The sequence below is a fragment of the Balearica regulorum genome, chromosome 21 (genome assembly GCF_011004875.1).
Source record: "Balearica regulorum gibbericeps isolate bBalReg1 chromosome 21, bBalReg1.pri, whole genome shotgun sequence".
Classification (NCBI taxonomy): Eukaryota; Metazoa; Chordata; class Aves; order Gruiformes; family Gruidae; genus Balearica; species Balearica regulorum.
The window spans coordinates 1,725,833-1,742,120 of NC_046204.1; the positions used below are offsets into that span (position 1 = coordinate 1,725,833).

Genomic DNA, 16,288 nt, shown 5'->3' on the forward strand with positions numbered 1-16,288 from the left:
TGTGAACTTTGGCAGCAAGTTACACTAGCTCAATAAACCAGCCTGCAGGGGAAAAAAAAAAAAAAAAGAAAAAACCCTAAACCCCAAACCACCACCAAAAGAAAAAAAAACAAAACAACCGCAACACCAACCTGCTTCTCCTCATTCCAAAGTAAGTTCTGAAAGAGAATAAAATAAAACTCAAGGGAAAATCACATGCTTATCCTGCCCTTGCTTTTACTGTCTTTCCCAGTTGTTACCAGCTAGATTTCTAAGCAGCAGCTTAAAAGAATTCTGTGCATAGCCTGCAACAATCTATAGATCAGTGTGTTTTCAAACAAGAAGCTGTTCCCACGTATTACACCCAAAAGCTGCCAGCACACTCGGAGCCGGGGGGTTTCAGAAGGCTGACACCTCTGACTTCACTCCTTCTGCGAGCACAGCAGCCAAATAACCTGGCGGCGGATTTCAGGAAAGCTAGAGGAAACTTAGGAGAAGCTGCAGCAGAGCGGAGCTTGTGCTGCTTGCAGGCTCGGAGTGCCCAGCCCTGTCTGCTGCTGTCATGCAACCCCTCCTCCCTCTGCTGCTCAGGAGCATTTGCCTGGAGCTGGGAACCGCGCTCGCCTGAGCTCCGAAGTTTGAGCATGGCTCTGAGAAGACCAAGAACCTGGAGGTCACAAACTCCTGCGGACCTGGGAGCTGACACGTGTTCTAGGAGCCATCTGCTTTCCAAACCCTTCACCTCTGCTAAGGACAGGGCAGACGCTCAAAGGCACTCACACCTGGAAGGATCTCTTTTTGGATTCTACTGCTGTTAACAGAGCTCTGCAGACCTACTTATATCCACAGAGGGGAAAAAAAAAAAAAAAAAAGAGGAAAATTCTTCAAAGCAGCAAGACACTTTTGAAGCAGGGAGTGGAAGGAGGCAGTTTTTCCCCTCCTTCCCCGTTTGCAAGAAAGGAGTTGCCCAACCTGGTCATGAGACTTTTCCATACTTCCCCAAAGCAGGCTCCTGAAGTTATGACACTGCACCACTGAGAGCCTAGGGTAGCCTAGTCCGGAACAGCCCCCCAGCAGCACACCCCGAGTGCAGACAACCTGGTGGGCGCAGGAGATGGAGAATGAGGTTGGCAAATCTGTGGACAATCAAATGGATAAATACATGTAATAATTTGGAAGTTTTCTTTATCTGCCTTTGCTATCATTCTACTTCCTTTTTCTCCCTGATTTGTCATGCATTTATCCTATATTGATTTAGCTGTGCTGTTAATTCTTTCTTACCCTCCCCTCCTCAATTTAGAGTTACAATAATGGGGAAATCAGAAAGTCAAATGGATATTGTGGAAAAATCAGCAAAATCTGGGAAGAAATCCTGGAACTTTGTGGCAATTGGTCTGGCTGTCTTGCTGCTCCTCATGACTTGTGCAGTGGTCGCCCTGGTGATCCTGTATGCCAGCAGCAGAGGTAAGGAACCCGTGAATAATTCTCCCCTTCCCTCTGCAAACAACATTAAGTCTTTTTGCAGAGCTAAAGGAAAACAAAAATACAGGGAGACAGTGAGGTCGCCTCTGTGAGGGACTTGGCTATCTCTGCCTTGTTCCAAGCTCATGCAGAGAGGATTATGCTGGATTTCATTTTTAAATTATGTGATGTAAGATTCTATGTTTTTAATTACTTCTATGCATTTTATTGAATTCAGCATTGTTTTGAAAAAGGTAAAAAAATAATGCAATATTTTAGAGGGGAAGGTGTGCATCTGTGTAAGGCTTGACATGTCCTTATTTTATAGGAGCCTGAGTCAGGATTCATTATTGCCAGGAGTTCTAAAGGAACAGCTGCTTAGCAGAGCTAAAGGAGAGATTGCTTATTACAGTGTGAAAGCTTTTTTTTTAAAAAAAAAAAAAACACCAAACCCAACACACTACAGTGTGCTGCTGAGGAAAGGGAGACTGGTTTTAATATTACATCAGGCAATTTGATCTCTAGGTGAGATTTGGTTCAATAACTTTCATGCAAATGTGCCAGGAACTTGACAATGAGGCGTATCTTTGAGGTGCTTCGCCTCAATATATAACTGCAGAGCATGCCTATTCTCAAAGCCAGGTTTTTCCAGTAACACACCGAATGCAGAGTCCTATTTAAAAATTCTGTGAAGCAATCGACATGATTGGTAGCAGCACCTGCCTCGTGTTTGTCATGTCCATGAATGCCTCTTGGATTCAGAGCTGTGGTAAAACACTAGGGAAATAAAACTAAGGAGTCTGAATAGCAAAACCGAAGCAAGGCATTAGTTTTCTCCTTACATTGTCTCTGCATCCCCTGCCTGCAGTGAATTGCTTTCTTCAGCACTTGTGAGTACAACACTGCACAATTCTGACTAATAATTCATAAGAAAAGCCTTTTTATTGTTTACTCCTTCTGCTACCAGCAACTGAATGTTACCAGCATTTGTTGCAGTGTTAAATGAAATCTGAGTACTTGCTATTCATAATACTCATCAGAAAGTTGCTTATATTTCTTCTATTAGCTCAGGAGACAGGAGGAAAAAAAAAATTCCCCAGAGCTAGGTCTAGGGGAGGAGTTTCTCTATCAAAATACTGAGCTATGCAGAATTTTGTTGCTTGCATGGATAAAGGATTTGAGGAATTCACTCTACACCTTGCTTCTTGGGTTCAGGCAAATCAGAATTCAGGTATTAATAATATTTGCCCAAATTTTGGTGTCTCATCCAAATCCATGGGAAGAGTCTGTGCATGTAAAACAAGCACTAACCATTAGATATTTGTGACAAAAGGCTTATCTGTGAGCAAGCAGATCCAAAATCTAAATATTTTGCACGCTTGTATCAGCAATTAAGCTTTCACTGGAAATGTTTCCCAGATTCAGACATTCCTGAGCAAAATGCGAGTGCAAAGTGATTGCGGAGCTGATACACTGCTTGTCCTGTACAGCACACAGCTCCTCCCGGCTGTTTTCTTGTGCCTTAAAGGAGTGGTTTCAGCACTGACAGAGTCAAGTTCTCCCTCTCTCACTTTGCAGTAGTTCAACTATGCACACTTAAATGTAACAGAAGACACCAGGATGTACTCATACCCTAGAGTAGCCACAAGCTGTGGGTAATTCACAGGTAGGAACTGAGCAGCAGGAGCTTCAGACTACACCATCTTTTAGGTACATGCCTATATGTGCTCTTTGGGTCTAACACTGAGAAAGCAAGAGCTCTTCAGTGCAACCAGTGGGTGTTCCTGCAGAACAGGAACGTTTTTTTGTCTTGAAAAGCGTTGTCCAAATACTCCACTTGGTTCTGTTTCAATGTTACATCTAGGCCTGTACCCAGTGCTTAGTCAGGAGGCTGAAGTCTTAGCCATAACCACGTGAAAACCACATATTGCTCAAAGCTGCGTAACACATAAATCCTATACAGCAGCAGGAAAAAAACCAACCACAATGTAGCTGAGCAGCATTATTGTGATGGAACCAAAAATGTTATCCTTTGGGTTCTTCTATTTGTAATTTCACTCAAATATTAATTTTGAAATGTATAAGGGATGCTAGATTGTTTACTAAGAGCAGATTCAGATTTGCCACTTCAGCTTTGTACGTCCTTCATTAGAAGGACACTACCCAGACAGGCTTCTAAACAATAATTATGTTTAACTAATGGAAAATTAAAAGGATTACCTGGCCTGCCTTTTTTATATATATATATATGAAGGTATATGTAGACTTTGTGGTTCAGGGTGTATATTTTTGTTCTCTTGTATGTAGCTTGCAGAAGAGAATTGTGGTGCATGAAACAGGCCTCTGGTTATAGCAATAATGATGTAGTACATGTTAATACTGACTGATTTTTATCTATATACCCAGACAACAAAAACACGGAAGCTCTCACAGCAATGCAGTTTATATACCTCTAGAAGCAGTTTGGGGATTGTTGACATCTAAAGAAGTTTTTGTACCCATAAAATCTTGTCTAGATAAGCTAGAAGAAAATATAGTAAGAATAACAGTAATATTTGGGTGATCATAGAAAGAGAAGCAGACAGAACTGAAATCATTCATTTTTTGAGTCTGAATACACCATGCTCTCAATCTTTCCATCACACCCACACATACATCTTTGCAGCCTTTTCACAGCTCTCAGGAATGTTCTACAAATATTTACTAAACTCCAAACCTCATCACTTGTGGGAAAGGTTACAGTCTGAAGAACATTTCAACATGTATTGTTGCTGACACATCAAGTCACAGTCGGTGACTCCTCCAGACAACTTAGAGTTACAAACAACTTACATTCTCACCTAACTGCTTGTCCTGACTACTCAAGAGTCATGTTATTAGTTTAATTGATATTTTATTCACTTTCTGGCTCCCAAGTTTGTAGGATTTCACGTGAGTAAGATTTGCAGGTTTTTGCGTGCATGTGTCTGCATCCCCACAGGTTGCCACTATTCAGATCTATTGTACAGGCTGTGAGAAAGCTAGAGGGCAGGCTCCTGCACCTACGTTCTAGCCGGTTAGGCAAGCTACAAACAGGTAAAGAAATACAACCCTTGGACTAAGCAGCACCTTGTTCTGGGAGTGGATTTCAAAGAGACATATTATGCTCCTGCATTCCCAGTGCTGCAAGTGCAATTAATGTGCACTTGAATAATAGAGTCACAAGAACCTGCTGACTAGGGGCAATATCTAAACTAGTCACTGGCACACTAAGCAAAGGTTGTGGTCGAGATCTGGCTTGTCTCCTAGACCGATGCCTGGTCAGTCTCTGACTTTGTGACTGTTCATTAATGAGATATCTATTCAAAGGAGAGTGAGAGTTTAAAGGAGTGGCAGCCAACACAAAAGTCACAATGAAATGACATTTAGATGGCAAGACTCTTCTCAATTCTACTCAGATGGCGCTGCATGAGCATAAAGCGTGGATGTGCGGTTATGGGCCATACAGGGCTGCAGAAGTGGGCAAATAGTTTACTGATTCTCACATGAAATCCTGTCTCAGCCATGCTTATAGATAGACAATAGGTAAGAATCATAAGAAAGGTGGAATAAAAACCAGGCACTTGTGTTATGGAGTCCATTTGAAGACAGTGACATCTGGTATAGACAGCCCTCTCAGAGGAAGAAAAAACAAGCTAAATTTGGCAATTACATTATTTGTTGCAAACAATTCACTGTTATAACAGCAACAAAGGCAATCTGCAGCGCTGACAGCACTTCTGCAGATGAGATCTGTGTCAGAAATAGCTACGGTGCTGAAAGGTAAAGCTCACACTTGACTGCCTGATGACAACTGTGGATCTAATTGTTTCAGTGTGTGCCATCCCCAGCCATCTGTGCTCCTCAAAGCGCACAGTGGGAAAACACTAAACACAAACTGTGCTTCAGGACTGTACAGAACAATTTGCTTCGCTTTTGTTGTCTAAAAAGGAACTTCCATAAGGCTGTGAAAAGCAACTTGTATTTTTAAAAACTTGTCATTCAAAAGCTGAACAGGACTACAGTGCTCTGCAGTTCTCAGAAGGTATTCTTACATCCAGCTGCGGACCAGTAAATGTAATACTGTTCAGTGGCTTCTTGTAAAGGCAAATTAAGGCAATGGAATTCTCTACAGTGAGTCCAGTGGGGTCTGAAACACATCCCAGCTCTGTGATTCTTCAGGTGAGCTATTGACCTCTGAAGCAGAGTCTGGAGTACTTATTTTCCCTCATTTTCTTCCTTCTGAAGTAGTCCCACAGCTAAGGTAATTTTATTTAGCTCCATTAAAGCTTACCTTCCCTTACCAGTTCTTTGATTGGGCTTTGTCAGACTAGAAGCAAGGAAACCCTTCAGTCTGCAGAGGGTTCATTGGTTCTTTTCTACTTACAAGACTATCAACAGAGCAAGAATATGCCTTTCTTAAGGAAGTAAATGCAAGCGTAACACTGCAGAGGTCCTGGATTTTGAGACCATAAAGGAACTTAGTACTGCACAAAGTAGTTCCAGTGATGAAATCTTTCTGGCCCACTTCTGTTCTTTTGACATTCCTCTGATAGTTTTAAAAGGTATACTCAAGGAAGGGTATCTCAGAAGAAAAAAGGTGGGAAAAAGGAGTAATTAATTTTAAAAGAGAAAAAAACGTTGTAAGAAGGTAGACCCGAGGTGAACTTGGCTGTGGGAGAAGACAAGGGGGAGGTAAAGTTTGATAGGAGACGAGACGAGTCTTGATTCCCCACAAACCCTTCCACTGGTGTGTTTACTCTCTATGCAGCAGGAGGAACACAGAATGCAGAGCTGAACAATCTGTACCAGTTTTCCTCTGCCACAAATCACCATCTTTATGCCTTACATTATTGTAAAACGTGAACCCATGTCCCACTTATAATTTTACATTCAGAAATTTCCTGTCACATCCATCTAAATCCTGCTAGACATCTGTTTTGTTTCAACTTTTAGGCTTTGTAGAACATTAACCCGAGTTGTCCTTCCCATGTTGGTACTTTAAGCAGTCTTTGTGGATGTCAGAGCAGGAGTCTGTGCCATTATAGCTCAACCTCAGCAGTATTTAACCAGCACAGAAAAGTTAATATGTAGAGAAATACCTATATTTATACTGAAAACTTGAGCAGTTGTTTTTACAAAGTAGTTTGAGAAAATGAAGCGCAGAGAGTTTCTAGCTCAGACTTTTAGAAGATGCATTTTACATTTGTTTTAGTTATTTGAAGTTCAAGAGGTGCAGTAGACAGAGCCTCAGTCGAGTCAGCAAGGACCCAACAAATACATTGTGCAGTAAAAGAGGGCAGTGTCGGTCATATCTCATACAGTCAGGTTGGCTTGGTTCTTTGTCGGGAGTGGTACTGAGGCATAAAAGAGATAATTGATAGAAAAACAAAGGAGCCACTTTTAGAAGTAAACCGAGAGCCCCTCACAAGCCATTTCTAATTATCTGGTTTTGTGGCAGAGTTTCAGAGCCCCGAGTGCGCAACTAAGGTTTCAAAACAGATCTGGCTTCCCTGCTTATACAGCTCAATTACATTATCACAATCACGAGGGCTTTTTGAATGTGGGGAGTTAGAAGCTTGTTGAAAGCAGTTTGGTTTCAGAAACTGAAGTTAGACATTGTCAGGTTATATTAAAGAGAGAAGCTTTAATTAAAAAGAAAAAGAAAAGCTTCATCTGAGTCCTGCCTGGTCCCTGAGGGATGACGAGAGAAATACAGCATACTTGTAGTACAGTTAGGTCTTTCTCACCCTGCCCATTACTATTTCTCCTTTGTGGAAATTTTCCACATACCTTTGAACTACTAGTTTTTTTCCCCCCAAAAGGATTTCTTTTTTCTTGGAAATACCCTGAGCTTTTAGGGTTTTTTATTTTAAAATTACTAGAGAGTTTAGGAAACTGCAAAAATTTGGCTTGCTTCATCTGGCACAAAAAAAGAAAAAAGAAAAAAGAAAGCTAAACCCCTCTATGTGAAGCTTCACATTGTTCCACGTATTTTGCTCATCCCATGTTCAGATTGCTAGACACTAAACTATAATAAGGCATGCAGTTATTCTAATGCAGATCTACTCCCACACAGCACGACAGCACTCAGCTGAACCCTGAATGTTACATTCCCAATCACAGTGGGGGCTTTTTATGTTGCTTCCACTGATGAACTTCAAAGCCCTCTCTTCTTCCCTACTGTTTTATTTCTATCTGAATTACTGTAATCTTGTTTGCTCTCATGTAAAACACTTGTTTTCATTGGAAGGATTTTTTCAGTGACTCTTTTCTGCAAACATCCTAGTGTAAGGATAAAAAAAAGAAATTAAAGATGTGGCTAATCCTGTTGGAAAGTAAGGGTATCAAGTTTTTGTTTTGCAATGCGGAATCGAGTAGTTGTCTATTTAACATAAATGGATACTAAGCTAGTCCAGTTTCACAAATGGAAAATTAAAACAGCAAAATGAGTTTTCTTGTGCCCAGGGCCACAGTTCAGGGTAGGTATTGAGCTGGGGTGCTTAGATACCTGCTGTGCCAGTTCTGTCATGAACAGCACACAAGAGAGTGACATGACCAGCATCACAAACACAGTCACTTTAGTACTCAGCATAAAAAATTACACGTTCACGTACAAAAGCTTCAGTGTAAGTCTGCAGCAGAATTTATGGCTCCAAATTCACATCAAGACCCTCTAATTACTGCCATCAGACTCATAGTGGTACATTTAGTGTAGAGCACCAAGCAATAAGAGCTCGAGACCATTCCAGTTTCTGCTCACCACTGATGCATTAGGAGCGCATAGGCTTTTTGTAGGTCTTCTGCACTGGAAGAATTTCACAAACCAAGACTAAGTGGTCAAAAATTAATAGCCAAGAGCAACGCTTTCCGGCTTCTGCTGGAATGAGCATACAGACCTGTTTCCCCACATAGAGGCAAACATCATTTTCTTCTGCTTTAGAAGTCACAGCAGAATGCTTCTCCTAAGGTTTCGTTGCGTGTGCTCCCTCTCTGATTCCTTGTCACATCACTCCTCTGTGGGCTGAAACCAGCAAGTCATGAAGGTCCCCAGAGTGCCTGAGATTGCTTTCAGACTACTGAGGAACAACAGGACTGAGCCAAGGTCTTAACAGAACAAAATTCTTATTTTACTAGAGAGGTGTGTTGTGTCACAACTGAAACAGCAGATACTAGTACACCCATTAGCTCTTAGCACACCTACTCCGGTCTGCTACTCAGAGTACTGAGGTGCATCGAGATGACTGATAATGACTTCACTGGACTTTTCCAGGCTCATCTCAAAGGCAGAATGCAGACTTGAGCATATGTCCACAGTCACCTTCATTATACACTGTTTCATCAGCCATAAACATTACTGATTAGGGAGCAATCTCTCTGCTGAGCAGCAAGGGGTAACCTTAAAGGGCATGTCTGAAATTTTGACCATACATAGGTCTGTTACCTGCTCCCCACCTCCTCCTTCGACAAGTAAAAATCATTTATTTTCTTAAATTTGATCTTTGACTCAGAACAGCGTGAAAGCAGTAATCCAGCTATGGGCTTTTTGCCCCCTGTTTAAGCCTCTCAGTCACGGTAACTTTGAAAATCATGAAAGAGCTCAGATGCTAAGAGAATCTCAGTAGATTTTCTAGAAATGGATATCATAGACTGTGGAGACAGTTAGCAGGTTACAAAAAAAAAAACAAACCACAACACAAAACCGCACATACACAATCAAACCCCAGTCTTATTCTCCTTCTAGGAGAGTTAAAACTCACTTTCAAGACTGTCATAATACTGTTTCCACATACATTTTCCTCATAAATCTGCAGATAAGAGATTTCTTCCCAGTTGTCATTTGTTATCTTGTACTGGCACTAATATTCACTCACTTGCTCTAAAACTAAACAGAGCTGTCACTGAGGTTGGGCTGCTGGCAAGTGACGTTGGTAGCAGTTTCTTTCCAAAACAACTAATTCTGCTTTCTTATTCCTCTCCCTGCAGGCACTCACTACGGCACCAATTCAGGCAACATGTGTACCACGCCTGGGTGTGTTACAGCAGGTAATGATTGTTACTATGAATGATTAGTGCAGAGGTGATGTTTTACATGCCGTTAGTTCTACCGAGCCCAAATAAACAATAGTTCAGGGTTTAAGACTGAAGAAGTTGAAAAAGGAATGACATTTCCCCTTGGGCAATATACACGCTGTTGTTATCAGAGGCAGCAAGTACAGGTTGTCCTCAAATACAGTTCCATGTGGAAACACTGAGAAACCCCCCCCCCCCCCAAACAAACCACCCCTATTATTACTTCTCCTTTGTATACTTCCTTGGTCACCAAGAATATCATTCATAAGGAATTAGTACAGGAAAATTGCCAGTGAGGTCAACAGTTCTCTGGCTTTGGCCTGAGCCACAAGGATGTGGTTTGACCAACACGGTCTATGAAGTATAGTAAAAATCCCCTTAAATCCAATTCTCCCTCAAACAGAATGCATTGTACACATGGGGCTATTCACCTTCTTATTTTTGGCATCTACTTATACACCTCCATTATATGCAATCAAGAGAGGTAAGACTCCAGCACTGATGTTCTCAGTTGCCCCTGGACACACCGACTTCATGGGGAGGTGCCTAAGGGAGAGCCCCAGGCAGAGCACCGCACAGCACGCTCAGGCTGTAGGGCACCGTGCTCTGGGAGGATTATTCTGCCATTCAGAGGCTCCCTCCGTAAAGCAGTACAGTTGCAGTGCAAGTGTCTGCTGTCAGATGCTCCCTTGCATTTTTAAGCTGGAAATAGGATCATCTGAGTCGTAATACATGAGAATGAGTCTTAGCCACTATAAGCAGCATAAGCAAGGTGCCTTCTAGCCAAGGAGCTTTTAGACAGTCTTTGGCAGTCCCAGAAATTACTGGGCAGTCTGTGGAATTCAACTCTCCAATTTTGATACCTAGCTGCTAGAATAATTCAGAATATGGACCCAACAGCTGACCCTTGCAAGGATTTCTACCAGTATGCCTGTGGGGGCTGGCTGAACCGGCACGTTATCCCAGAAACTAGCTCCAGATACAGCATTTTTGACATCCTGAGAGATGAGCTGGAGATCATCCTAAAAGGTAGGAATACGACTACTCTGTCCTTGGTTATGCACTTGTGTTTAGTTTCAGATGTTATTTACTGCACATTATACAGAGACATAAACTTCCAGAGAAGCCTTGATTGTGATTTTTCTCTCCAGTCCTTTAATCTCTACATATCTTACTACACCCATTTTGTGGGAACATTCTGTTCTCACTAAAAATTAGCCATAGGTGATTGGATACTAACTTCAAAAGGAGCAGGACAAGCTGTATGCATGTTCTTCTTCCTGACACATTAATAGCTCCTTTAAAGAGCACTCTAGTTTCATGGTAATTGAAGCCTACAATAACAAGTATTTATCATAGCCCTGAATTCTCAGTGGTTTCTATGAAAAGATCAAAGCTCTCCAGGGCAAAAATCTCACTGCAATGGTTGCTTCCCCAGGTGTGCTGGAGACTTCAGATCAAGGGGACAGAGAAGCATTTCAGAAAGCTAAAATACTTTACAAGTCATGCATGAATGAGAGTGAGTCTTTTCTTGTTCCATTGATTCTCTTGTTCAATACCAAACGTACAAAAGTACCAGTGTATTTTTAAGCCAAAGTCCAGTCAATATTTGTCTAATCTGCCTGGCCTTGCCTGGAAAGCTAATCTACAAATGAATGAAGATGCCTTGGTACATCATTAAGGCTTAATATACTCATTCTGGGATGTAGAAAGGACAGATGTTGCTTACCTACCTCTGGTATCAGTGCCAAGCCTTCTCTTCTGAATGCACAAACATGTCCTATTTCATCCTTTCCAAACCCATTCAGTCAAAATCAGTACTGAAGCCAACAGAAGTATTTTCATTACTTTTCTGAAAACTCACATAGGAGACAGATGATTTCATGGTATCTCTTATTTTCTGCAATTCAGTTTCAGATTTAAACTGTTAGGCCTATTACCTTTTTTTTCTCCCCCCCCATGAAAAAAATAGAGTATTTTTTTTTCCTCTCTCAGGTCTTATAGAGCGACGAGGTTCATTACCTCTACTAGAGGCCTTAACGATGGTTGGAGATTGGCCAGTGGCTTCTGCAGACTGGAATAAGACCAAAGGTAATGCAGCGTCTGAAGGAGTTCAGTAGAGTTAAGTCAGAATTAGTTACTGCGCTAAGGAGACTACTGTCATTGAATTAGATCCCCCATTTTAACTTTTTATACATATGTATGATACCCTGATTCTTGCATGTTTAGCAGGCAGTGATCTCTATAAGATAGTATGCATTTAACACCCGTATTATGAAATCTCATTCATGAGAGGTGCACATTTTAAGACAGTTAGGAAACCTAAAGGACCAACATGAATAATGGAACCAAAAGCATATAACCATTATAGCTGTATTCTAATGCTCCAAACTTCAATTAATATGCAAGCATAAGTGCCTAACTGGGCAAGGTCACAGTGATTTATACTATGCATAGGCAATTGCATATATATATATATATATGCACTAATCATTTACTGATTACTTTATATCACTGGACAGATAAGGCCAGTAAGAATAGACCAGCAATTTCTAGCCACTATAGGAATGTCCTGTACAAATATTCTCACATCACGTCTGGTCTGGTTCTAAATAATTTCAGCAATAAGCTTGCAAACTATACAGCTTAATCAGTCCTGATAGATATTGATAAGTGATGTATGTTTTTTCTTTTATCTCACAGAACCAAATTGGAGCATGGAAGAAAAACTCTCCATAATGAACTCCAAATTTAACAAACGTGTCCTCATTGACATGTTTGTATGGAATGATGACCGGGATTCCAGCAGGCACATCATTTATGTAAGAAAAAAATTGCAGGGAATTATTTATGTGCCAGTATCATAATGGATAGTTATTTACACAGCATACAGCTTAGCTTTCCATAAGTCAGTGGACATGCATACTACAGGCAAAATGTATGCAACAGCTCCATACCCCAAGTGGCAGATCTGTCTCAAAGACATATTGGGAGACATTTTATGGTAGCATAATTTTTGTTTCAGTTAAAGAAATAAAAGTCAATGGGCCTTTGCTGATTTATAGCAGTTAAGGATTGTAAATTCTTGTGACACACAAAACTGTGCTGAGGTTTAATATATAGCAGGAAGCCGTGTAAATAATATTTCAGAGTCTCTTCATATATGCTTATGCATGAAGTCTAGCCCTCAAGTCAAGCAGCTTCTTTTCTAAGCTGTTTAAATTTATTCTTAGATCTCAATGCTAACCAAAAGCTATTGCTTGATAACCCATGCTTAATATCCATCCTGTCCTTATCTAGAAATCCAGAGACAAAAAGTTGTACTTTCTACCTCACCCAGTTCCTAGAAAGCTAAAGTTTTTATTGTTTGGGAAGAGAGTACTATTGTCATTTCAACACCGAGAGGATGGCACATGCAGCATTTTGTGTTGCCTTTCAAGGATACCTTTGGACAACACCAGTTCCTGTTCATCACTAACTTAAGAACTGTATGATTTCCTTCAGATTGACCAGCCAAGTTTAGGAATGCCATCCAGGGATTACTACTTTAATGGGGGCAACTATCAAAGAGTAAGTATTCCTTGTGATTTATTTACTATGTGCTACTAAAACAACTTTATTACTTATCCCTGTGTTTTCCAAAATTCAAATATATGAATCTTTGTGTTATGTAACAATCGGAGTTAGACTCTGACATTCATTGCTACATTTTTTCCTCATTATGCTAAAGTTTTGTAGAGTTACAAGAGGACTGAACAACTGTCTAAATATGACATCTCCCCAGAACTGGCCAATTCTTTCAGATGAGAAGGTTATGGGGAAAATAAGATCATCACGTTTTATAGCTTAAAACAGTCTCTAATTTTGAAGGACAGGTTCACCTTTTGAGTGCAGATTATCTTGGATTTACTTATATCTTCTAAACCACTGGTTCTGGCTACTATTTTACAAGGTACTTTAAAAGGTACCATGGGAAGAGAATTGTCATACCGGGTCATATTTGATCATACAATACCCTAAAATAAGTTTTGTTGAACACCAAAATATTCAGAATTTTTCACATGTTCATTCAGAGGAAAAAAGTTAAAAAATAAAAATAAAGTGGTTTGCTCAGAGCAGCAAAAGCTATATTAGTGGAACAGATATTCAGCTAGTACAAGTCCGCTGCCACTTACTCCCCCCTTTCCCCAAAGTTACACGAAAATTGTGAGAAATTATTTTCTAGCTGCTTTTCTCTGCCAATGCTCAGAGCAAACAAGTGGGGGTTTCTGTAAATGCATAGAAAACTGTTGGAAACATAGCCAGACAGTTTATCAGTTTCCAAGAAAAAACACTGCTTTAGTACATTTTATTTCCCTCAATTATGTCACACTAACAAGAACATTTGCAGCCTAACATCAAACTAATTTTCCTAACACAAATGGAAGGGAATACAGAGACACAACAATCAGCATTTTAGACTCTTTTGTCTAGTGGTTGTACTAGAGGAAAACAGGGAGACTAGTTTTCTTTTTACTTCAATTTATTTGACTATGTTCTCATGTATAGTATAGTTCAAAATACAGTCCTGTGAAGTTTTTGTGAGATTGTTTCCACACCTTCTGGACACCTTCATAAACTGCCAACTTCTGTTAATCTGCCTGATGATACAAAACATTCTCCATGTAGTAGTGCTGGGAATTGCAGATAGCTGCTAGAACTAGGATTCTGTTCTGCAAGTTTCACCTATAGAGCGGCAGTTACAGTAGAATAGAGATATTTATGCAATGTTGCATGAAAGTCAGACTTAGATTGACTTGTAGGAGGTAGAAAAATCAGGTACAGTACATAGACAATCCTAAATTAGGAAAAGAAAGCTACTACTGCTTAATACAGTTTTAATTTGAAGCTATAAAGAAGAAGGGCTAAGGCTGTGGTTTTAATCTTAATGAATAAGGAGGAGACACATTTATTTGCTATTTAACAGCTCGCTTGCCACAGACAATGAACCAAACTCTGATGACCCAAACTCCCCCTGTGCTTAGTCCAGCATCTTTTGGCAAAACTCCTGCTGAGGCTTGTGGGAGTCTGGCCTGATTAAGGCCTCAGCATTCGACCTAAAACCACAAATCATCATCATGTAAGTGCTCAATTTCACAACAGTTACTGTATTTATCTGGTTTCCAAAGTCTATGGAGAAAGACAAGTAAGCAAGAAGAATAGGTAGTATTAAGCTTTCCTGTATCAGAGATCAGTACTCTCTCAGCAGCCAAATATCTTTTCAAGGTCCATTCTGAGGCATAAATCACAGCCATAACCTCCTATTAAAAATAAAGGTATCACTGGGAACCATCTGAGAGATCTTTTCTTTCAGACAGCAAAAAACAGTGTTTAGAAGACTTATGGTATTAATTTCAGAGAACTTAAACCTTCCATATTTACCCTGGTATTTTTGGCTAGCAGGAATCACTATTCCCATAATATAACTCAAAGCACAGGGCTTTCTCTTTGCTCAAGTAGTAATGCTAACTCAGATGAGTTAGCCAGAGAGTTGGATTGCACAGGGAAGCACAAAGTGTTGCTTTCACTATGTATTTTGAGACTGTCAACTGCCCTGTAAGGTATTTGAGGATGAACAGAGGTCCTAGATATCACAGTAGTATCTGTTATTGTAGGAAAAAAACCCCGAGCACCACTACCAAAACACCTGAGAAAATGGAGTGGGGAGGATTGCATTGGAGACAAAGGCAGAGGCTGTGACCCCTGGGCCCAACTTTTTTTGCAGCACACCGTAGAGCTAAAATAACAAAATGAATGAAAAGTGAATGGACAACAAACCTTTCCTTCACAGTGGTACGCACATGTTTGTTTCTTGTGGGCAGGTGAGAGAAGCTTATCTGCAGTTCATGATCACCGTTGCCAAAATGATCCGGGAAGACAAGAATATGTCTAGAGATGATTCCTTTGTCCAAGAAGAAATGGCAAAGGTTATGGAGCTTGAAACAGAGATTGCAAACGTGAGTACAGAAATCAAGAACTTCTCAGGCTGTTGGGGAGGGCAGGCAAGGGGGAGAGTCTCTTGCGCAGCAGTTTTCAACAAAGCAGAAAACCCAGGAAAGCAGGAGGAAGACGACTTCTTGTGCCATGAGCAGCTCAGAAATCAGAGCCCCTGGGTGTATAATTATGTCTACTGTATATACTGCTACTATGTCTGCTCTAGTCCTAGCCATATTTATTTTTGGAAGTCTCCTAAAGTAGGATAATCTATCTTGAGCTATACATACACTATGATAACACCAGGGCTACCTCCCATGCATTCTCAGAAGTCTACAGCACCCTAAAAATCTCTAAGAACTTAGTCTTCCATTCTAAAGAGGATAGAGGGAACTGCTTGGCTAAACATATTACTGAAACATTATCGAATAGTGGGGGGGGGGCCACTCAGTTCCTGAAATTTAGAAAGCAGCACTGGACACCATCAAATGATTTCTTCTCCAAAAGAAACTGTTTTATTTGCATATTGAGTATGTATATGTGCACACGCATGCATTGCAATGTCAGCCATTGACACTTGTATCAGTTGATTCTAGTAATAACCTTGTGAATGTCTTCAGGCAACTACCCCAGCAGAAGAAAGGCATGATGTAACCTTGTTGTACAACAAAATGACCTTAAAAGAGCTACAGGAAAAGTTTGCATTGAATGTAAGTGTTTAATGAGCAGTCTAATAATTTCAGCCTCCTCTTATTACCATGCCAATTGGAAATGGCTTTGTGAG

At 40.5% G+C, this 16,288-nt stretch overlaps 1 protein-coding gene across 2 annotated transcripts in view; it reads left to right on the forward strand.

The window, feature by feature from the left end:
- Positions 1 to 569: 569 nt before the first annotated feature.
- MMEL1 (membrane metalloendopeptidase like 1) overlaps positions 570 to 16,288 on the forward strand; it is a 29,450-nt gene continuing 13,731 nt past the window's right edge. The window contains exons 1-10 of one of the 2 annotated variants that reach the window (XM_010304984.2): positions 570 to 1,143; positions 1,280 to 1,443; positions 9,445 to 9,504; positions 10,399 to 10,560; positions 10,970 to 11,050; positions 11,527 to 11,622; positions 12,235 to 12,353; positions 13,036 to 13,101; positions 15,393 to 15,527; positions 16,125 to 16,214. In XM_010304984.2, coding sequence (XP_010303286.1) covers positions 1,094 to 1,143; positions 1,280 to 1,443; positions 9,445 to 9,504; positions 10,399 to 10,560; positions 10,970 to 11,050; positions 11,527 to 11,622; positions 12,235 to 12,353; positions 13,036 to 13,101; positions 15,393 to 15,527; positions 16,125 to 16,214 — 1,023 coding nt within the window. In that variant the 5' untranslated portion in view covers positions 570 to 1,093. The remainder of the gene's footprint in view (positions 1,144 to 1,279; positions 1,444 to 9,444; positions 9,505 to 10,398; positions 10,561 to 10,969; positions 11,051 to 11,526; positions 11,623 to 12,234; positions 12,354 to 13,035; positions 13,102 to 15,392; positions 15,528 to 16,124; positions 16,215 to 16,288) is intronic. The other variant, XM_075773177.1, reaches the window with a different exon arrangement.